The sequence below is a fragment of the Salvelinus alpinus genome, chromosome 13, assembly GCF_045679555.1.
Source record: "Salvelinus alpinus chromosome 13, SLU_Salpinus.1, whole genome shotgun sequence".
In the NCBI taxonomy this organism is placed as follows: domain Eukaryota; kingdom Metazoa; phylum Chordata; class Actinopteri; order Salmoniformes; family Salmonidae; genus Salvelinus; species Salvelinus alpinus.
The window spans coordinates 35,510,934-35,535,954 of NC_092098.1; the positions used below are offsets into that span (position 1 = coordinate 35,510,934).

Consider the following 25,021-nt stretch of genomic DNA (forward strand, 5'->3'; position numbering starts at 1 on the left):
TTTAACATTTTTCGACAGAAACACGATTTATCATCATAAATTGTTCTTACTGTGAGCTGTTCTTCCATCAGAATCTTGGGCAAAGAATCCTTTCTTGGGTCTAATCGTCTTTTGGTCGAAAGCTGTCCTCTTGCCATGTGGAAATGCCCACTAACATTCGGCATGAACTGGAAACGTGCCCAGTGGTTCAAAGTGCCTCAGAAATAAATGGCTCAAAATCGCACTAAACGGATATAAATTGCTATAAAACGGTTTAAATTAACTACCTTATGATGTTTTTAACACCTCTAACGAGTAAAAACATGACCAGAGAAATATTACTGGCTAAACAAACGCTTGGAAGGAGGCGAGTCCGACGTCCTCCGTGCGCAAGGCGCAGGCAGCAAAGGGATGCTACTTCCGGTATTTGCTCTTTTATGCAGCCCCTGATTGCGCAATCGACTCCATTCAAAGCGTCATCACGTACTGACATCCAGGGGAAGACGTAAGAAGTGTCTGTTTCTCCATAGCATTTACAGGGACCTTTAAACTGACTCCAGATCAGGGGCCAGGATGTCTGAAATCTGACTCCCTATCATGAAAAGTGCTGTAGATTGAGTTCTGTACCACTCAGAGACAAAATTCCAACGGCTATAGAAACTAGAGAGTGTTTTCTATCCAATAATAACAATAATATGCATATTGTACGAGCAAGAATTGATTAGGAAGCCGTTTAATCTGTTGAGCAAATTATGCTAATGCGGTTGAACAAATGATGCTTTATTACCAACGCGGTATTGTAAACACATCGTTTGTGGCCGGTGTTTGCTTGTTTGCTGACTTTTTTGTACAGCTTTGACAGTGTTACTGTATCTTTTTTGAGACGCAAAGACTCAAACGGTGTTCCATAGTATGTATGTCCTGAAGCTATTCCTATATATATATATATATATATACAGTGGGGAGAACAAGTATTTGATACACTGCCGATTTTGCAGGTTTTCCTACTTACAAAGCATGTAGAGGTCTGTAATTATTATCATAGGTACACTTCAACTATGAGAGACGGAATCTAAAACAAAAATCCAGAAAATCACATTGTATGATTTTTAAGTAATTAATTTGCATTTTATTGCATGACATAAGTATTTGATACATCAGAAAAGCAGAACTTAATATTTGGTACAGAAACCTTTGTTTGCAATTACAGAGATCATACGATTCCTGTAGTTCTTGACTAGGTTTGCACACACTGCAGCAGGGATTTTGGCCCACTCCTCCCTACAGATCTTCTCCAGATCCTTCAGGTTTCGGGGCTGTCGCTGGGCAATACGGACTTTCAGCTCCCTCCAAAGATTTTCTATTGGGTTCAGGTCTGGAGACTGGCTAGGCCACTCCAGGACCTTGAGATGCTTCTTACGGAGCCACTCCTTAGTTGCCATGGCTGTGTGCTTCGTGTCGTTGTCATGCTGGAAGACCCAGCCACGACCCATCTTCAATGCTCTTACTGAGGGAAGGAGGTTGTTGGCCAAGATCTCACGATACATGGCCCCATCCATCCTCCCCTCAATACGGTGCAGTCGTCCTGTCCCCTTTGCAGAAAAGCATCCCCAAAGAATGATGTTTCCACCTCCATGCTTCACGGTTGGGATGGTGTTCTTGGGGTTGTACTCATACTTCTTCTTCCTCCAAACACGGTGAGTGGAGTTAGACCAAAAAGCTCTATTTTTGTCTCATCAGACCACATGACCTTCTCCCATTCCTCCTCTGGATCATCCAGATGGTCATTGGCAAACTTCAGACAGGCCTGGACATGCACTGGCTTAAGCAGGGGGACCTTGCGTGCGCTGCAGGATTTTAATCCATGACGGCGTAGTGTGTTACTAATGGTTTTCTTTGAGACTGTGGTCCCAGCTCTCTTCAGGTCATTGACCAGGTCCTGCCGTGTAGTTCTGGGCTGATCCCTCACCTTCCTCATGATCATTGATGCCCCACGAGGTGAGATCTTGCATGGAGCCCCAGACCGAGGGTGATTGACCGTCATCTTGAACTTCTTCCATTTTCTAATAATTGCGCCAACAGTTGTTGCCTTCTCACCAAGCTGCTTGCCTATTGTCCTGTAGCCCATCCCAGCCTTGTGCAGGTCTACAATTCTATCCCTGATGTCCTTACACAGCTCTCTGGTCATGGCCATTGTGGAGAGGTTGGAGTCTATTTGATTGAGTGTGTGGACAGGTGTCTTTTATACTGGTAACGAGTTCAAACAGGTGCAGTTAATACAGGTAATGAGTGGAGAACAGGAGGGCTTCTTAAAGAAAAACTAACAGGTCTGTGAGAGCCGGAATTCTTACTGGTTGGTAGGTGATCAAATACTTACGTCATGCAATAAAATGCAAATGAATTACTTAAAAATCATACAATGTAATTTTCTGGATTTTTGTTTTAGATTCCGTCTCTCACAGTTGAAGTGTACCTATGATAAAAATTACAGACCTCTACATGCTTTGTAAGTAGGAAAACCTGCAAAATCGGCAGTGTATCAAATACTTGTTCTCCCCACTGTATATAGTATGCTTACTTACTTCATCGTGTTCTTCTTATTTTTATATCTTGTGTGTTTTTGTTCTACCTTGTTATTTTTAGTATTACATTGTTATTGATCACTGCATTGTTGTGGTTAGAGCTAGCAAGAAAGGCATTTCACTGTACTTGAAATTGAAATACAATTGAAATTGTATATTTGCAATATAACACACACCATCGGGCCTTATTGCTTAAATGTGCTTTGTTTATGTTTCCTCTTTTCTTAGTACCTGCGAAGATCACAAACATATCGACGGACATCACAGTGAACGAGGGCAGCAATGTAACTCTCATGTGTCTGGCCATTGGACGACCAGAGCCTAACATCATATGGAAACATCGCTCTGCAAAAGGTAAGACTCTGCAAACCTTTGAGGTCAAAACATAGAATCAATCAATGAGTATAATAGAGCAGTGTATCTATTCTAAAAGCGTATCGTCTCTAGTCATCAAAATTCTAATTAGCTGTGTTGCTGATGTTTTAAGAGCTTGGCGTATAACAAATGAGAGTTAAGTGCCTTGCTCAAGGGCACATCGACAGATTTCCACCTTTTTTTCCACCATCAGGCACACACAGAGTGAGAGGGAGAGCAATGATGTCGTGTACATATCTGCACATATGTGACGTAGTATGCCATTTTCGGGGACCGTGAGCACTATTTTAAAAATAAAATACAACTTTCAGAACTACTGGTTTAAAAGTATATCAAAGTACTGGAGACACTCTTTAACAACCGCCCTAAAACAACTGCCCTGATTTTCCAATATTTACATTGAATATCATCTGTTTCCTGCTAACTTTTATATGAAGTGCACATTACAATTATAGTTAAAGGGTAACTGTTTAATGAAATGCCTGTATGCATAAACCAGATGGTGTCATTATCCATGATTGGAATTGAGTGTAATTAAAACCACACTCTATTCTAATGCAATGCATGCATTATGATGGCAATGTTGATCTACCAACTCTACTCTATTGAATCGGGGAATAACAGAGAAAGGAAATGTATATTAATTTAGTTGTCATAACAGACACCATAGACTGACATTAAACGGCAACAAAAATAGCCAATATGAAGGGATGAAATCACTTCTGTGAAAACCAATAAGCGATGTCTGTGGCTGAGAGTATCTGTTAATGTCAGGGAGATGCGAAGATGGCAGGTTATCTTACTTGGCATTTATGTGCAAGCTCTAATGAAAGAAAGAAAGGAGGAAGATGTGAGGGATGTTTGGCTGCTCGGAAAGACATTCTCACCGGAGTGTGTAAAATCTTAAATGTGTTCTGGAGTGACATTTCTTCACTGTTTTCCCACAGTTTGTCTCCATCTCTCTCGCTCCTGATTATGAACCACTCCCAAAAATAAAGCATTTATGCCTGTAAGAATTGTATTAAAGTGACTGCTAAGTAATTTGGCTATATTTAGACAACATATTTGAAAATAAATCCAACAAACCAAATCATACATGACGAACTGAGCTAAACAAGCATGACTAAAAATCTATGAGAAAACCGCCAATTCACCAGATGGGTATTATTCTATCTAGTGTTTCACACTCAGTGTCAGGCAGGAACATGAGGAAATGTTTTGCAAAAAAATGCATTGAAAGTATAGGGAGTGTACCCACCTATTTTTTTACAACTACATCACTGGTTACCTTAATATATGGACGCAATCAATTGAAGATTCAGCTTGATTTAGTGCACCAAAAGCCTGTCCCCACTTCAATTCATTTGGGGACAACTGTGAATGAATTATTCAACGCTTTCCACTTCATCCTTGGCTGCCAGGCTCTCTAAAAGGATTAGAAGAAGTATGAATGAAGAAAACAGTGCATGGCGAGGACAATGCACTGCCGGGCCAAATGGATCAATGTGGGCCATTAAAGACACATTATATGGAGGAGGTTACGAGTGTCCATTCGTCAAACTGTCAGAAACATCATACTGGGCATTTGTCATTAAAAACGATGGTAAATACTAAAGACTTTGCAGTTTGTAAATGAATATGCGGCCTACACCGTGCTTGCAGCACTGTCACAATCTTATCAACAGCTTGATCATTTTTTTGCTCCCTTCTGTCTTGAAATTATACTTTTTTTGCCCTCTCATCCACTCTCCCATCCAATGTTGTTTTAAGATTCATACTTTTACACGGCAAAACATCACGGACAACAGAGATGTGACAGCGGCCATCAATCATGCTGTCTAGCTCAGTTGAGCCGATACACTTTTGTTTCAGAATCGCGTTGTAATTTGTGTCTTGGGGGAGAAAAATTGCCAGTTAGGAAAGTTCCTGTTGGAGACTTGAAGGTCTGTGCACTCTAATTTGGCAGTGTCAGCAGATGATTGACAGCTCTATGGCATTGTGGACTGATGTTGTAGACTGGTGGCAGCTCTCGTGATGAGTGGCAATCAGACTATTATACAGGGGAAACGTATGGCATGCCATTTGCTGTGATACGTCTATCAATGGGAATAATGTTCTGTTAGCACTGTCAGTGGAGTGATGGCAAAATCACTGGGGACCTTACCCAGTGGTGTAGGAACGTTTTGGAAACAGCACTCGATTGTATACAGTTCAAAGCGTACATGTAGGGATGGGCATTGGTTTCTTGTAAGGTTTGGCTAAAGATGTTTGGCCAACGTCCTGTCTGCCACTGGCTAAACGGTTTGACCTGGTGTAGTTATTGGTGCTGTTTTGGAAGAGCATGACCAAATTTGCCTCATGCTTTTACAGAAGTTTTTTTAAAGGCATAAAGCAGGGCTGCCAAACCCTTTTCCTGGAGATCTACCGTCCTGTAGGGTTTCAGTCATTGGAAAAGGCCATGTCTTGGAAGACAATGCATTGCATTTGCTCATTAGCCCTCTCAAATTCAACTCTGGCCCTCAAAGTCAGTTCCACTGCATTTTTTCATTGTTCTCTAATCAGGGACTGTTTAAGACCTGGGACACCAGGTGGGTGCAATTAATTATCAGGTAGAACAGAAAACCAGTTGGCCAAAACAAAAGTGACATAGGTCAAATATGATAAAATATATTGACAAGATAGTCGAGTGACTGCTCCAACAATGGAAATACATGTCCGCAAAAATGGAAGGCAGGCGGGAGAAGAATAACAACAGGCACTACTACTATGTTGTTTTTCTCCGGTGCCAGAATGCCACGTGCATCCACTTACATCAGTACATTTGTAACAGCCTAAACATTACGTAACTTCTATAAGATCAAATAAGCCTGACGTATTTAACACTCTCCCATAGACCTCCATACAAAAAATAACTTGGTCACATGGTCTGCTTATCTCACCTGGACAGATTTTGGGCAGAAGTAATCCTCTCGCTTTGCCTCTTTATCTCTGTGAAGGTTAAGCACATGGAGTAATAAGTAGGATTCTGTGTTTTCGCATGCAAAATTCATTCAAATGCTTTATCTGCCTTCCCAATAAAAACTAGTTTGAAAATTCAAACATATACAGTATTTTATAGAAAAAAGATGATGTACATTTCTGAACGATGCATCATGCTGCATTGTTGACAATATGACCGAGCAGTGCAGATTACTGTTCCATTTGAGCAGGGCTTTACCCGGTGCAACCCGGAACAGTTTAATCGAATACCCTCAATGTGTCTGGGGGTTTGTTCAAGAGCATCGAACATTGAAATCTGATCTCTCTGAAAAGACAAATGAGGTTGGCAAGCAAGGTGCCTTTGCTTCCATGCAGTCCCACTGGTCGCTTTCTTTATGATCACTTTCCTGTAACTCTGTTTGTTGTGAAACAATTCAATCAATTCTCCCTGCTAAAGGTAATTTGGTCAGAGATGACACCAATGTTTCATATGGTCTAGTTCTCTTTTGCAAACAAGAATTGAAAAAGCAATATTGTCCATGTTGATACAGTTGCTTGCCAGAATCACAGAAAAGGCTTTTGATATATTTGTCCAACACTTAGACATTACTAACACTGTGCGTGTGTGTGTGTGTGTGTGTGTGTGTGTGTGTGTGTGTGTGTGTGTGTGTGTGTGTGTGTGTGTGTGTGTGTGTGTGTGTGTGTGTGTGTGTGTGTGTGTGTGTGTGTGTGTGTGTGTGTGTGTGTGTGTGTGTGTGTGCGTGTGCATGCATGCGTGTGTCCGTGTGTGCCTGTGTCTATGTGCGTGTGTATTTGTTCATAGGCATTAAAGTAAGCTCATATTCCGTAATGACCATTGAATTAGGCAGAGCCAAAGTGATCCAAAGCCTCAGTGAAAACACTATTTTTCAAGAAGCCAGCTGTTGTAATTTGTTTGCAGACCTCCTCATTCACAGCATATGGCTCAGGATGTGATTTGTCCCTTTTCCTTTGACATTGAAGCATTTGGCACTTTACAAAATGGCACTCAACAATTCATATGCAATTTGTGATTGCCCACAGGATACATAAGCAGAGCGACATATTCATCTCTGATGAATTGAACTTGCAGTGCTGCGTGAAATCATATTCTGGAGCTCATGCTGTTGTAGGATTTAATTTACTGGGTCCTCTCTGCTTGTTCTCTCTGCAGTAATGTTATCCATTGTAAAATGAAATATGAATATCGGCAACACTCTGAGAAGGGAAAAATAGAATACACTGAAATATCAAGATCAAGATGAAATGATAAGATAGGTAACAGCCATCAAAAAAATGTTTTATTTCTAGTATTTCAGTAAAATCCTTCATTGACAATATTCCTCCTTAATCTCATTTTCTGGTTGTTATTGGCAGTATAACCATAGGTCCATGAAGCAGAGTTTTCAATGAAAATCACAGTAGTGTGACTGTGTTGTAATCAGGAAGTGTTCATAGGATTACCATGTATCAATTATACTGTTTATGTGCTAAGAGAATCCTTCCCCAGTTTCAAATTTCCCTCTAATGATTTTGAACTATGCTGGGATGAAATAAGAGGGCCCATTCATTTTCAAAATGAGATTTGCATATTGCTCGAAGTAAGTAAGTATACAGTCATAACCATTCTCTCCAACTATTTTCAATGTCTGTGACAGACATTTTATGCCATGATTACAACTTGTGACAACCTCCCCCAGTTGTGACACCTCTATTTCTTCATGTAAACTTGTTCACGTTTTTTGTCATAGGCTGACATCAGGACAGGTATGATGTCATCAATCTAGGACACCTATAGAGTTTCCATGTTAGGACAGTCACACATCCAATTCCAACTTCCATTGACATGTATCCTAATATGGACACCATACACAATCTATATTTTGCTCTCCAATGGAATCAGAATATGTGTTCCAACCCTTTAGCACAAATATCAACTACTGTTATCGGATTAGGTGGTCACATGTAGTAGATGGAAATTATACAACCATTATGTAGAAATTATGTTGAATATAATAATTAACTACATTAATCAGTCTGACTCCAATATTATGTGAATAAATGCAACAAGCCTTGTACATCTCTGGAGGAATCTAGTCAAGGTAGCGAGCCTTACATCACCTCTCAGTATGACTATAATTAACATGTATCTTACTTGCACTGTTATGCAATTATTAAGAGACTAGATACAAATAGCTAATCTTGGCGACCAATATTCTAGCATTCATTTATTGAGGCAAACGGATCAAAGATGTCAAGGTTGTACCGAAGCATGTGCTATGTATAGTTTATATAACAACTATAGAAATAGACTTAATCAATTATAAGCCTATAGTCAATCAAATAATTACTCTGTAAAACGAGGAATGAATTTACCCACTTCAACTAATATAATTTATTCGTCACGAAATAATTAACACTCAAACAACTACAGTGTACATGAAATACATGATACATTACAGACTACTCCAAGTAAATGACTATCGCCAATATGCTAAGACTTAATGTGGTTACATGTGTCTTCAGTTCAGAATAATCTCAAACATAAAAAACGATCTGTGTGATACACACAAGAGCTTGGTAACAAGTCCTGAAAGTATAAGTGAATTCAGTGTCCTTTTAACCAAATTCAAGCAAGAACTCACCCCCAATCTGAATTAACATTTCTTTGCACTTTGCTAGTAAAAACAAAAGGCAAGAACAACCCACCCAGATTCTAATCTAATCAACTCAATTTAAATGATGGGAGCACACCGGTGTCACTCCTCTTTGAACTATCCTCCGTCCAACCAACAAAAAACACAGTTTCCCTATAACAATAAATCCATAGCACTTACAGTACAATAAAACGTATTCAAATTCATACTGTAGCTCTTTATGAACTCTTGAAACCTGACAATTTAAATCAAACATTAACATTCATTTCGTAGATTTCACACCTCCAACGCTGTCTGTGCTCTCAAGGTTCTGCGGGAATGTCCCTCAACTGAGAAAACCACAGATAAGGTGTGTTTGAACCTTGTGAAAGCCCACAAATGGTCAGTCATCAAAACAAGGTCATAAATCTTGATTTAATTTTTATAAAATCTGATGCTATTATCCAGTTCAACTAGGGTTAAGTGCCTTTCTCAAGGGCACATCAACAGATTTTTCACCTTGTCGGCTCATGGATTCTAACCAGCAATCTTTCGATTACTGGCCCAACACCCTTAACCGGCTAGGCTACCGAAAGTGCCATCATGCTGTGCTCCCATGCCAGCCAGTTACCAGTTGCGAATATCACCTTATGTCATTCTTCCACTACACACACAAGGTAAGAAATTATTAGCTTGCTATTGGAAAGGCCAGTGAAAGCTGCTTTAGACAGAACCTTTTTCAATTATGGTTTGAAAAGAGTGGCTTGGTGGCGGACAATATCCCAAGCATTAATATCTGCTTGACCGTGCCTTAAAAAAAGCCAAGGGGATTGGAGAAAACCTTCTGCCTCGAAAAGTTTAATAAATGTGAAGGTTCTTTGGGCAATATCCAAAACATATGCTTGGCAATGTCTCTAAAACTTAGAACTTTGATCTTGAAGAAACAAGATAAATCAATTGCCTATAAAGTCTACTGGCTACCCTTTAGTAGTAGCTGTTCAGTATAGTATTTTGGTGCTAGTACAATAGCTTACATATTATTTCCTGAATCATTTTCAGAGGGAATGTTGCGACAGTAGTTGTGAATGACCTACTGGAGTTACATTGAGTTTGTGTATATATTATGATGACATTTTGTGACGCGTTTGTTAGTTTTGGACTTCAGAAAGGGTTTTTCGGTTGTTTGGGCACACAACATTCTTTCTTGAGGCTAGCCAATGTCGGTAGCCGAAGTCTACGCCCCTTTGTCAGTGATTGGTCAACCGTAGGGATTCTTCAGTAGTAGTCTCGTTTTCATGCACATCTTTTCTTTGAGAAATCTGCACCAAACATCTTAGTTAGATATAAAATTGTGCGACTAAGTTCTTTGCAAAAATGTATGACAGTTAATTCACACTATTTGAGGAAGTGAATACTGGCTACGGGTGTCTCAAAATGGACAAACATTACTATTGCCGCCTTTTTTTCATTTTTCGAGCGAAGGTCTTTTAAGGGAGTATGTGAGCACACTCGTTTGGCTCGCCTAGCCAACTTCGGCTAGCCGCCAGAGAAATTGGAGTCACTGAGAGAGGGAACACACCTATGGGTAAGGTTTTGTGGGGGTTAAAAGGAGAAAGTAGCGTACTAGTAGAACTGGCGTTCCCTTTCAACAGTGTCGACGCCAAACCCTTCTTCAGGTGAGGAGTGCAAAGCAGGAAGACAGGTGCAACCAGTGTTCTACTGGACGAGTTTCGCACTCCCCGACATACAGTACCAGTCAAAGTGTGGACACCTTCTCATTCAAGGGTTTTTCGTTAGTATTTTATACATTGTAGAATAATAGTGAATACATCAAAACTATGAAATAACACATATGGAATCATGTAGTAACCAAAAAAGTGTTAAACAAATCTGAAATATATTTGAGATTCTTCAAAGGAGCCACCCTTTGCCTTGATGACAGCTTTGCACACTCTTGGCATGCTCTCAACCAGCTTCAACTGGAATGCTTTTCCAACAGTCTTGAAGGAGTTCCCACATATGCTGAGCACGTGTTGGCGGCTTTTCCTTCACTCTTCTAGTCCAGCTCATCCCAAACCATCTCAATTGGGTTGAGGTCGGGTGATTGTGGAGGCCAGATCATCGAATGCAGCACTCCATCACTCTCCTTCTTGGTCAAATGGCCATTACACAGCCTAGAGGTGTCTTGGGTCATTGTCCTGTTGAAAAACAAATTATAGTCCCACACTAAGCGCAAACCAGATGTGATGAAGTATCGCTGCAGAATGCTGAGGTAGCCATGTTGGTTAAGTGTGCCTTGAATTCTAAATAAATCACTGACAGTGTCATCAGCAAAGCTCCCCCACACCATCACACCTCCTCCTCCATGCTTCACGGTGGGAACCACACATGCAGAGATAATCTGTTCACCTACTCTGCATCTCACAAAGACACGGTGGTTGGAACCAAAAATCTCAAATTTGGACTCATCAGACCAAATGACAGATTTCCACCGCTCTAATGTCCATTGCTCGTGTTTCTTGGCCCAAGCAAGTCTCTTCTTATTGGTGTCCTTTAGTAGTGGTTTCTTTGCAGCAATTCAACCATGAAGGCCTGATTCACAGTCTCCTCTGAACAGTTGATGTTGAGATGTGTCGGTAACTTCAACTCTGTGAAGCATTTATTTGGGCTGCAATTTCTGAGGTTGGTAACTCTAATGAACGTATCCTCTGCAGCAGAGGTAACTCTGGGCCTTCCTTTCATGTGGCGGTCCTCATGATAGCCAGATTCATCATAGCGCTTGATGGTTTTTGCGACCGCACTTGAAGAAACTTCCAGGTGACTACCTCATGAAGCTGGTTGAGAGAATGCCAAGAGTGTGCAAAGCTGTCATCAAGGCAAAGGGTGGCTACTTTGAAGAATCTCAAATATAAAATATATTTTGATTTATTTTTGGTTACACTTTTTTGGTTATTCCATATGTGTTATTTCATAGTTTTGATGTCTTCGCTATTATTCTACAATATATAAAATTGCCAAAATAAAGAAAAACCCTTGAGTGAGTAGGTGTGTCCAAACTTTTGACTGGTACTGTAAATCATCGACAAACTCGGCTAATTCTATATGAACTTTAATCATTAATAATGGAGAGAGGACAAGAGGAGACCGCAGTCTGCATCTGTTCGCTTTTTTCCCCTCTTTCGTTCGAGGAGCGAGGGAGGGAGGTGAGGGTGGGGGGATGATGAGATGGGGGTTCATCATTTCATCTCTTGACATGATTAGTTCACTGGGGGGTTTCCATGTGGCGGTGGTAGCTACCCCCACCTCCCCCCACCACTCCAACCACACCCACCCTCCCATCCACTGTGTAGGCAAAAAACCCTCCCCCCAGAGCACCCAGGCATCTCAAGGCTTCAAGAGGCTCTTCATTACAGCTTAATAACATGTCATCTAACGTTATTCCTCCGAGTGAAGCTCAAGCTAATCTTTAAATGTGGCTAATTCATCACTGTGTGTCCGTCCTCGACAGCGCTCAGAGCCAGGCCAGCCCAAACCCCCTTTGATTTTAAAGACACTGAAATACAATTAAGAAGTTCCTTGAGGAAGATAAGATGCACACTTGATACATCTGAAGAACTGTTCTTAGTGTCTTAGATAAGGATAATTTTTGATACATTTTTATTTCCTTTTATTCCTCAATTACTTTAGAATCAATTACGTTACTTCCACTGTTATTAGATATGTGGGGAATGAGCAAGACATTTTTGTAGGAAAAGTAAAGTATTTTGTCTTAAACACACCTTTATTTAGTGCACTCTACTTGTAAGAATCACGGATATGAACACCGTAGACTCATAATGGTCATAACACCATGGAAGAGAAACAATACTAACTATGTAGACTGCCATGCAGAATAAATACATTATCAGCCCACAGAGAAAAGATCACTCAACTTTCCAGAGTTTTCCCTGTTAGTTAACACAATCAATGTTGAATAAGCTAATTAGCCAATAGGCAGAGGGTAGCATAATTTGTCTGATTCTCTATAATAATGGTATGGAAATGTATAATGCATTATATTTTGTAAAGTGCTTTCTTGCATCAAACAACACAACACCATTTTCAGTCACCTCTTTGTCTGAAGGACAGTTGGATAAACAGGTAATGTCAAGCCCTGCATGTTTTTTGTAAAAAAGTCTGTATGCCTACATTAAACACCACCCATTGGCTGCTACTGTAGGCTTAATGATAGAGCAGCTATTTCCATGTTAAAATGTTATGGGATGCATTTTCTCCATTGTTTTTAATGGTAGGCCACTCTGGTAGGCCACTCTGGTAGGCCTACATTATGATCAAATAGCCACAGTAGCCTACTTGACCACTGTTTAAACTGTAATTTAAAGTGGGTACAGCCTTAGTGTTCACAGTAAATGCATGCTGGAAGTTGCACAGAATTTGCGCTCAGCAGACCTGAAATTGTTGAGAAAAATTTGAGGGAACATTGGATGTGATGCTTGTAAGGGAAGTGAACTGTACAGACAAAACTACAGTATATGTGGCTTCTGTAGGTAAACCAGCACACATTGTTTTGAGGTCGGGCCTACGTAAGGCTGCAATCCATTCTACATGGTCCCCGGAGTGAGCTGAGTAACACGGTCTATGCTCTAACGTGGGGTGTGAATCCATTAAGGCTTCCCTTTATCTAGTTGCATGTCGATATTTTAATCCAACACTGGCCATTTTCCCAGCACTGAGAACCACTGAAGGTTCGAACGACTGGATATACTCCCTCACACCCTACCGTTAGGTTGTGGGTGTCTCTCAGAAGGCGCTTGCTCTGAAAGATTAGAAATAACTTAGGTGAGAAAGGACATTTAAAATGAAACCTAAACCTGATACAATATTGCTAGTGGTATGTTGAGTTATAAAGGCTTGTTACTCAGTGTACACAGATGATTAGAGTTCTGTTTAGGATTCAACAGGTAGTCTTGTATTTCTCTCCTGCCGTCGCTCTCCTAAAGCATCAATTTTTTGTGTGAAGGCTGACTTTTTACAGAGAAGCGTAAACAAATCAAGGATGATTTTCTTTTCATGGCATATGTCTGCGTTGTTTGGCTTTATTTCACCTAGTCGCTTTTGTTGCAATTTGTGTTGGGTTACGAAATTGTTCCGAGGTTTTTATCCTATGAGGCTCTTGTTGTTCTGGCAATATTACATCAGTCAAGTACTTCAGACCTAAACACTTCACAGCTGAATTTTGATGGGAACAGAACCAGTAAAGAACATGGGGAAACATTTCCTGTGAACAAATTGAATGGCGACGCTATTCATTTTATATAGATTGTTTAACCTTGGGCAGTAAGGAAACACTTTTTAAGATAATGCATTTATAAGATAATATCACTTTGAATTAATAGGTTATAGCAATAGCTTTTCTGGATTGAGAGGTTAGACATTCCACAATAACAGCTGTTTGTTAAAAGTATTGCACTAGTTGAATGGTTAGGAATGAGGCTTGCTGCACAGATCATACTAATTTCTTTTTTAAAATTGTTAGGGTGAAGATACAGTACTACATGGTGCAATTACCCCACCCAATACCCATCAATATTTTCATACTTAAATTATGATCTAATAGTAAACCAAAACCACCCAGTTTCCTCCAATAAGGAGTATTAACAATCTCCATGCGAACTTGAGTGCTACTGAAGAAAGAGTGACACAAAATAAGTGGAATATGGTGTCATGAAGATTGGAAACTTTATAAAAGAAAACAATCCTTCTCCTTTATGAGTCTCCCAGATTGCACTGCAGTGATAAAGCTTTACCTGTGGTGCAGCTTGCAGATGCCTCATCCGCAGACACAGAAGGCAAGGTGGCACTATCAACAGACCTCTAGGAATCTTCTCAACTGGGCCCAGGTGCAGACACAGCTGTGTTTTTAACGTCGCTGATTATTAATGCATCTCTCCTTAGAGGATCCCCAGGCCTCCTGTAAGATTTCTTCCGTCCGTCCGTCCGTCCGTCCGTCTGTCTGTCTGTCTGTCTGTCTGTCTGTCTGTCTGTCTGTCTGTCTGTGCGTGCTAACACAACCAGGTGAGAAGCATGATTATGTCCGGTAACAAATTCCATATAAGCCAATTAAAATCATTGACGTAGTTGGACGTCATCCAAAACTTTTCCATGAAAGCATCCAATGGCACGTTCTGATAATCAAAGCATTGGAGCATTTATCCTCAAAGAAAAACCTTGTGGGTTTCGAACTCACAGCTGTTGTATCTCGCCATCTCCAGGCTTACACCACTAGTCAGTTATAGTAGTAAGGGGTAAATTACGGCTATATGACAAGACCACGAGGGTCTTAGACAAAAAAAAGAAGCTGTTTATAAGTAACAGTTCTCGTTCTTTCAACATAACATTGGTGCCAATGTATGTTTTGTACGTTGTCTCATGTTATGTCAATCAAAGTAGTCCCAAGATGCTGTGTACTAATGCCTCAATTGGTTAGCTCTGCATTCTGTCCAGAAAAGGGCGGGCTGTAGGTTGATTCTGCAGCTGTGCTCCGAATCAATTATTATTTGGGTACTTCCAGAAGTGGGCATTTGGACAGGATTGAAATCTTAACACATCCCAAGGAAAATTGTTTCATACCTTAGATTCCATAAATCTCGCAAATCTCCTTTTTGGAAGATACTATTTGACAACATTTCTACCACTTACACGTCTTAGTCAATTTTGCAACTAGTGCAATTATTTACGACCAATATCGAAGCCACGTAGGCACATTTCAACACAGATCTTCCGCGGTCCAGATTATAATCTAGCCCTGAATTGAAGATGTGAAAAGATATATGCCTGGTCTGCCTTATACAATGCTTATTGTGTTGTGTGGCCATTGTGTGTGCACTGAGAATTCTAAAGCTAGTTTATATTGGAAGTGTCAGGGAAGTCAAATTTTGAGGAGAGGTGAGATGAGAATATGTTAGATTGTGGCAGACATTATAGCAGCCTAGAACCAAAATGTGAGCTTCCTATACAAATGTTATTCATTTTGCTTATAGAGAATCTCTTAACGGTATCAGAGTCTGCTCACCAATGGTTCTGATTGCCAGACGGATCTTTATTGAAATGTGACATTTACTGTTTTATTAGAAGTCGTCTGTGGTCACTCATGAATATAGTATTCTCAGTGCTTATAAAGTGGCATTATGCGAGGCCGATATTGATTCTCAGGTACAGTAGAATGAGTAGATCATTAAAATGGTATTAGTGATGATGTTTGTGAATGTAAATCCGCCTTGTAACTCATGTCTTCGAGAGGGAGACTTATAGGGGAGTGATGTGATTTTTTGTCTTTGTACACATCAGGAGCAATCAGAAAGTTATACGATGATGATATTGCTTTTACAATGTGCACAGGAGTGAGACTGCGGTAACTCAATTTATCATCTCTTCGACTGTATGTGTATTTTAGTCACAAAAATCCTGCGGAACCAAATACTTTTGCCGAGTCAGGTGTGAAAATCTTTTTTTTCTGTCCTCCTGTTCTACAAGGTGATGGTTATAGTGTATTCAGTTCTCTCAGAAAGCAAATAGGAAAGTAAAAGCTTTTTCTTCTTAATTCTTTGCTTTGCAAGACTGTTTTCCGGGGCATTCCAGACTTGCCACCTTCTGACTGCTTTTGTTTATCCTTGTGTTATTCATCAAAATTTAAAGCAACCTACTTAGCTGCAAAGTGACACATGGTTTCCACTTAATTGTGCTTTTATTTCCCTGTAATTAGGGCATTGTGGAAATAGAAGTGTGACCATTTTTTATATCATTTTGTTATGCTCTGCTGACAAGGCAAGATTTTATCACCATATATCACATTTAAACTGTCCCCATTCTGTCAATGTCTTTGAAAGCCAAGCCAATAAGTACTTTCTTGGCTGCAAATGTATTTTTCTTTGCTTTTTTTTGCTCAGTGAGGATGTGGGTCAAAAGCAAGTGCAAGACCAAGCAGATGTACTCTTTAAACTAAACGCATCCCAAAGAACAGACAATATTTGTTTCTCTCTCTTTCTCCTTCCTCTACCTTTTTCTGTGTCTGCAAGGAGGTTGTTTTTTGGGGATTGTGTGTGTATATATCGGGAGGTGGAAATCATTTTCTTCTGAGAAGGTTTAAGTTGTGTTCATTATGACAGCTTTTTTGGTCTTTATTGTTCATATTGCCTAATTAAGCAATAAGGCACGGGGGGGTGTTGTATATGACCAATATACCACGTCTAAGGGCTCTTCTTACACACAACGCAACGCGGAGTGCCTGGATTTAACCGTGGTGTATTGGCCATATACCACAAACACCTGAGGTGCCTTACTGCTATTATAAACTGGTTACCAACTTAATTAGAGCACTTAAAATAAATGTTTTGTCATATCCGTGGTATACGGTCTGATATACCACAGCTGTCAGCCAATCAGCATTCAGGGCTCGACCCAGCCAGTTTATAATGAATAAATATGTCACCTTGGTGTTATTATATAACCACCGAGTAAATAGCTTATACGTCTGCATTTCTCCCCTTCAGGAGACATTCTGTTAAATATTGTCTTAAGGAGACCAGCCATAAAAAGCAATTGCAGTATTTCTGTTTTCAGTGTAGATACTTTATACAAGAGTACTGAGGTTGTTTACATTCTTTATGCCTCAATGCCTGGATTCTGACATTGCTCTGGCAAGTATGTTTGTTATGGAAATCCATATTAGCATTAGTTGTGGAATTAGTCCGAGAACATCGGAATATTCACTCAGTTCAATTTTTTTACAAAGCAGCTCACAAAACATTGAATCAAGTGATGCACTGTCTGTAGTTTGCGCTGGTATGTAAACTAACCATAACATGACATAGAATATTGCCTACTGATGAAGCCAAAATACAGTTGAAGTCGAAAGTTTACATACACCTTAGCCAACTACTTTTAAACTCAGTTTTTCACAATTCCTGAAATTTAATCCCAGTAAAAATCCCTGTTTTAAGTCAGTTAGGATCACCAGTTTATTTTAAGAATGTGAAATGTCAGAATAATAGTAGAGAGAATGATTTATTTCAGCTTTTATTTCTTTCATCACATTCCCAGTGGGTCAGAAGTTTACATACACTCAATTAGTATTTGGTAGCATTGCCTTTAAATTGTTTAACATGGGTCAAACGTTTCGGGTAGCCTTCCACAAGCTTCCCACAATAAGTTGGGTGAATTTTGGCCCATTCCTCCTGACAGAGCTGGTGTAATTGAGTCCGGTTTGTAGGCCTTCTTGATCGCACACACCTTTTCAGTTCTGCCGACAGATTTTCTATAGGATTGAGGTCAGGGCTTTGTGATGGCCACTCCAATACCTTGACTTTGTTGTCCTTAAGCCATTTTTCCACAACTTTGGAAGTATGCTTGGCGTCATTGTCCATTTGGAAGACCCATTTGTGAACAAGCTTTAACTTCCTGACTGATGTCTTGAGATGTTGCTTCAATATATCCACATAATTTTCCTGCCTCATGATGCTATCTATTTTCGCCAGTCTCTCCTGCCGCAAAGCACCCCCACAACATGATTTTGCCACCCCAGTGCTTCACGGTTGGGATGGTGTTGTTCGGCTTGAAAGCCTCCAAACATAACAATGGTCATTATGGACAGTTCTATTTTTGTTTCATCAGACCAGAGGACATTTCTCCAAAAAGTACGATCTTTGTCCCCATGTGCAGTTGCAAACCGTAGTCTGGCTTTTTTATGGCGGTTTTGGAGCAGTGGCATCTTCCTTGGTGAGCGGCCTTTCAGGTTATGTCAATATAGGACTCGTTTTACTGTGCATATAGATACTTTTGTACCTGTTTCCTCCAGCATCTTCACAAGGTCCTTTGCTGTTGTTCTGGGATTGATTTGCACCAAAATACGTTGATCTCTAGGAGAAAGAACGCGTCTCCTTCCTGAGCGGTATAACGGTTGCGTGGTCCCATGGTGTTTATACTTGCGTACTATTGTTTGTACAGATGAACGTGGTACCGTCAGGCTTTTGGAAATTCGATGAACCAGACTTGTGGAGGTCTACATTTTTTTCTGAGGTCTTGGCTGATTTCTTTTGATTTTCCCATGATGTCAAGCAAAGAGGCACTGAGTTTGAATGTAGGCCTTGACATACATCCACAGGTACACTTCCAATTGACTCAAATGATGTTAATTAGCCTATCAGAAGCCTCTAAAGCCATGACATAATTTTCTGTAATTTTCCAAGCTGTTTAAGGCACTGTCAACTTAGTGTATGTAAATTCTGACCCACTGGAATTGTGATACAGTGAAATTTAAGTGAAATAATCTGTCTGTAAACAATTGTTGGAAAAATGACTTGTGTCATGCACAAAGTAGATGTCTTAACCGACTTGACACAAATATACATTTTCACAATGTCTGCTGCCTCAGTTTGTATGATGGCAATTTGCATATACTCCAGAATGTTATGTAGAGTGATCAGTTGAATTGCAATTAATTTCAAAGTCCCTCTTTGCCATGCAAATGAACTGAATCCCCCAAAAAACATTTCCACTGCATTTCAGCCCTGCCACAAAGGACCAGCTGACATCATGTCAGTGATTCTCTCGTTAACACAGGTGTGAGTGTTGACGAGGACAAGGCTGTAGATCACTCTGTCATGCTGATTGAGTTCGAATAACAGACTGCAAGCTTCAAAAGGAGGGTGATGCTTGGAATCATTGTTCTTCCTCTGTCAACCATGGTTACCTGCAAGGAAACACGTGCCGTCATCATTGCTTTGCATAAAAAAGGGCTTCACAGGCAAGGATATTGCTGCCAGTAAGATTGCACCTAAATCAACCATTTATCGGATCATCAAGAACTTCAAGGAGAGCGGTTCAATTGTTGTGAAGAAGGCTTCAGGACGCCCAAGAAAGTCCAGCAAGCGCCAGGACCGTCTCCTAAAGTTGATTCAGCTGTGGGATTGGGGCACCACCAGTACAGAGCTTGCTCAGGAATGGCAACAGGCAGGTGTGAGTGCATCTACATGCACAGTGAGGCGAAGACTTTTGGAGGATGGCCTGGTGCCAAGAAGGGCAGCAAAGAAGCCACTTCTCTCCAGGAAAAACATCAGGGACAAACTGATATTCTGCAAAAGGTACAGGAATTGGACTGCTGAGGACTGGGGTAAAGTCATTTTCTCTGATGAATCCCCTTTCTGATTGTTTGGGTCACCCGGAAAAAAGCTTGTCCAGAGAAGACAAGGTGAGCGCTACCATCAGTCCTGTGTCATGCCAACAGTAAAGCATCCTGAGACCATTCATGTGTGGGGTTGCTTCTCAGCCAAGGGAGTGGCTCACTCACAATTTTGCCTAAGAACACAGCCATGAATAAAGAATGGTACCAACACATCCTCCGAGAGCAACTTCTCCCAACCATCCAGGAACAGTTTGGTGACGAACAATGCCTTTTCCAGCATGATGGAGCACCTTGCCATAAGGCAGAAGTGATAACTAAGTGGCTCAGGGAACAAAACATCGATATTTTGGGTCCATGGCCAGGAAACTCCCCAGACCTTAATCCCATTGAGAACTTGTGGTCAATCCTCAAGAGGCGGGTGGACAAACAAAAAACCCCAAATTCTGACAAACTCCAAGCATTGATTATGTAAGAAGGGGCTGCCATCAGTCAGGATGTGGCCCAGAATTTAATTGACAGCATGCCAGGGCGGATTGCAGAGGTCTTGAAACGGAAGGGTCAGCACTGCAAATATTGACTCTTTGCATCAACTTCATGTAATTGTCAATAAATGCCTTTGACACTTATGAAATGCTTGTAATTATACTTCAGTATTCCATAGTAACATCTGACAAAAATATCTAAAGACACTGAAGCAGCAAACTTTGTGGAAATTAATATTTGTGTCATTCTCAAAACTTTTGACCACGACTGTACAATAACATATATTCACAAATACATTCCTTTGAGAAGACATGCTTAGCTTGTAAAATGTAGTTTTATTAAGTTGTTCCTATCCAATAACCACCGCTAGGACTTAGCGCACACTATCTCTTTCTACAAAGATATTTAAAACTAGGGACAGGTTTACGTAGATCAACATTATGCACATACAGTACCAGTCAAAAGTTTGGACACACCTACATTGTAGAATAATAGTGAAGATATCACAACTATGAAATAACACATATGGAATCAACCAAAAAAGTGTTAAACAAATCAAAATATATTTTATATTTGAGATTCTTCAAAGTAGCCACCCTTTACCTTGATGACAGCTTTGCACACTCTTGGCATTCTCTCAACCAGCTTCATGAGGTAGTCACCTGGAATGCATTTCTATTAACAGGTGTGCCTTCTTAAAAGTGAATTTCCTTCTTATTGCGTTTTAGCCAATCAGTTGTGTAGGGGTGGGATACAGAAGATAGCCCTATTTGGTAAAATACCAAGTCCATTTTATGGCAAGAACAGCTCAAATAAGCAAATAGAAACAACAGTCCATCATTACTTTAAGACATGAAGGTCAGTAAATCTCGAAAATTTCAAGAACTTGAACGTTTCTTCAAGTGTAGTTGCAAAAACCATAAAGCACTATGATGAAACTGGCTCTCATGAGGACCGCCACAGGAAAGACCCAGAGTTATCTCTGCTGCAGAGGATAAGTTCATTAGAGTTACCAGCCTCAGAAATTTCAGCCCAAATAAATGCTTCACAGAGTTCACGTAACAGACACATCTCAACATCAACTTTTCAGAGGAGACTGCGTGAATCAGGCCTTCATGGTAAAATTGCTGTAAAGAAACCACTAGTAAAGGGCACCAATAAGAAGAATATACTTGCTTGGACCAAGAAACACGAGCAATGGAAATTAGACCATTGAAAATCTGTCATTTGGTCTGATGAGTCCAAATTTGAGATTTTTGGTTCCAACCGCTGTGTCTTTGTGAGACGCAGACTAGGTGAATGGATGATCTCCGCATGTGTGGTTCCCATTGTGACGCATGGAGGAGAATGTGTGGGGGTGCTTTGCTGGTGACACTGTCTGTAATTTATTTAGAATTCAAGGCACACTTAACCAGCAGGGCTACCACCGCATTCTACAGTGATACACCATCCCATCTGGTTTGCGCTTAGTGGGACTATCATTTGTTTTTCAACAGGACAATGACCCAAAACCCACCTCCAGCCTGTGTAAGGGCTATTTGACCAAGAAGGAGATTGATGGAGTGCTGCATCAGATGACCTGGCCTCCACAATCACCCAAACTCAACCCAACTGAGATGGATTGGGATGAGTTCGACCGCAGAGTGAAGGAAAAGCAGCCAACAAGTGCCCATCATGTGTGGGATCTCCTTCAAGACTGTTGTAAAAGCATTCCAGGTGAAGCTGGTTGAGATAATGCCAAGACTGTGCAAAGCTGTCATCAAGGCAAAGGGTGGCTACTTTGAAGAATCTCAAATATTAAATATATTTTGATTTATTTAACACTTTTTTGGTTACTACATGATTCCATATGTGTTATTTCATAGTTTTGATGTCTTCGCTATTATTCTATCAATGTAGAAAATAGTCAAAATAAAGAGTAGGTGTGTTCTAACTTTTGACTGGTACTGTATGTAAAAAAATATATGATCTTCATGTTACTGTCTGTGTTATCTACAGTGAAGACTGCCTAAGTATCTTTAGAGATGTAATCGCACAGTGGGGGGCTGTAGAGTGTGTGTGTTTGTGTGTGTATTTGTATTTATCAAGGATCCCCATTAGATGCTGCCAAGGCAGCAGCTACTCCTCCTGGGGTCCAGCAACATTAAGAAAGGTATATACAGTTCAAAATATTACAGGACATTACATTTCAAAACACTTTACCCAAAACATTGTGTTTCCTCAGGCCACTACTCCACTATCACATATTTACAATACAAAACCCATGTGTACGTGTGTGTAGAGTGCGTGTCTTATCATGTGTATGTGTGTTTGTATGCGAGCATACGTGTGTGCCTGATTACGTGTGTGTGCGCATGCTTGCGTGTTCACTAACCCCATCTATGTAGCAGAGTGACCCAGAGAGTTAAGGGAAGTCTGTGTGTCAGGACTGTGTCAGATGGGTTGTAGAGCTCAATGCAGGGTTGTCAGCAGACAATGATTAATCCTCCAGCTCATGACTAAGAACACTGCCACTGTGAAACGTGTAGCGTCCGGTCGTCCGCTATAGTTTCCTGCTCAGAATGTATTTAGCAATGATGGTTGGGCCTTTATCTATAAATAGCAAAAACACATAGGCTACAGGAACAGCTGTAGCACGGTAGTTGAAGATGTGGGGCTCAGTATGAAGGAAGCCTCTCTTTGAATGTTACAGATCTGACAAGGTTTGATTAGTGAAAGTAATATGATGGATGTTTTGTTTTCACTTTTCCACTTACATACAGATGAGTAATTACCACAAGGAACGGAGGAGGGAAGAAGGGTTTTTAAAGTATTCAATTCAATTTAAAACAACCCTTTCATTGAAAAGGTTCTGTTTTTGAGGAATAGGAGGAAATAGATAATAGAGGTTTGATCACGTGTTGCGTCCCCTTCCCCAGCATTGGCAGTGGTGGGGCAGCCGGTTTCAAACTTTATCCAACCTCACAAGTGATGAAACTAACACATATTCCTGTCAACATTCATAAGATGTTCCCTATCACCATAGATTAGGCTACAGGGAAGTGGAAAATGTTCTCCTCCACTACTTTTAGCAACAAGTCTGTTGATTTACACCCTTGGACTTGATAGACCTGTGAATTTCAGTATTTCAGTGGCGACAACACGCTGTGATTACAGATAGGACGGTGTGGTGTGTTGCGTTGGGTGGCGTCAGGTGGAGGTGTTCGTCAGCCGCCGTGGTATTTCCATTTTGCCATGTCCCCGCTAAGTAAAGGCTTTCTTTATGGCTGTGGCCCTTCTGACAGGTGTCCTCGTACCCCTCTGTGGATGACAGGGCTTCCCAAGGCCGCCAGAGAGACAGGTGAAAAGGGAACACGCTGAGTGGTTGTCATACTTTTGTAAAATGCCCAGGATACAGTCACTTAGGTGAGATGCTGCAGTCTACCACGCTGGGGGAATTGCTGCCAGTCGAATGTTTAAATGTTTCATTCCGTCAAGGCTGGCGCTAAATAGGGAAATTGTGATTCAAAGCAGCAAATCAGGACGTCGATAAATTTCGTCTGTCAGCTGGCTTCAGAAGTATCATATGTCTCTTTTTTATGCCTATTAGTTTTTTCAGGGATCCTCACTTCAATCATGTGTTTGAGTGTACCAGTGCATTTAAGCACCAGGCAAATCAAGTGCCCAAATGTGTCATTGAGATATTAGCTTTAAAAAGATTTAGTCATCTAGCATCCGTTATAGATCCTGACATCAATGATCTGTTTGGCTTAATCTCTCACTTAGAGTAAACATCATACTGACATGTTTTGAGAACATCACTATTATGTCCGATTCACTCTAAGGCCAAATCGAGCCAAGCCAAGCAGAGCTGTATTGGCTGCTGTAAAATAACAATGTGAAAAGAAAATATCTGTGCCATGCAGAACGGTTCAGGTCAGCCCTACAGTGTGAATCAGTCATTGGAAGAGTAGGCCTAAATATTTGTGCGTGGGTTTTACACCTTTTGTAATGGAAGTCAGCTCTGTGTTTTCACCATCAACCTGACTCCCCCACCGTAGTTTTGTTCAATATTCAGGGCTCATCTGTAAAAGAGACCTTGGTCTCAGTATGACTCCGTGATAAAATAAAGGTTAAATAAAAATACAATAAAAATAAGTGTCCTGCGTTACTTGGCTGTTGGCCACCCTCAGGAGAATCTACATCGAAAGCTCCTATTCCTGTATGTTTCCTGAGAAAAAAACACTAATGAACAGTTCAATACACTGTCTCTCTTTGGTCCCCTATGCCATGGCTAATGGCTTGTGGCTCTCTCCAGAGCACTATACCCGCCAAACTTCTCCCACATTACCTACCTCTCCCATCTCACATCAGCCTCCCACATCATTAGCGAGCCATGCTACACTAGCCATGCTACACTGTGTTTCATGCACAATCACTCTATCCTCACATTATTAAACCAGTCGCATACCTGATGAAGCCTGAACAGGACATGTATTCCCAGTTTGTATCACTTCCCTGTTCCCTCTCATCTTCTCATTTCCAAACTTGGATGTGTGATTTCTTATCTCAACATGGAGCATTGTCACACTCCAAGACCATTCCTGTCGAGAGGGAGCTCAGGAACGCCTTCCCGGTAGGATCATTATTAATTATCATCAGGTACAATTAGCGGGCTGATGCAACACCACCCCAGGCATTTCACATCCTGCCGTGTAGCTCTCGTCTATGATGTCTGCGGCTCAACTCTATAGTCGATAAGGGTGGGCATGTTCTTGACAAGAATAACATGCTATTGCCACAAGTGATGA

The 25,021-nt window shown here is 40.7% G+C and overlaps 1 protein-coding gene across 2 annotated transcripts in view; it reads left to right on the top strand.

Annotated features, from left to right (window-relative positions):
* The window catches only part of LOC139537587 (opioid-binding protein/cell adhesion molecule-like), a 345,719-nt gene that overhangs the window by 286,313 nt on the left and 34,385 nt on the right, over nucleotides 1-25,021 (top strand). For both annotated transcript variants that reach the window (XM_071339070.1, XM_071339069.1), the window contains one exon: nucleotides 2,790-2,915. In XM_071339070.1, the coding sequence (XP_071195171.1) occupies nucleotides 2,790-2,915 (126 nt within the window). The remainder of the gene's footprint in view (nucleotides 1-2,789; nucleotides 2,916-25,021) is intronic.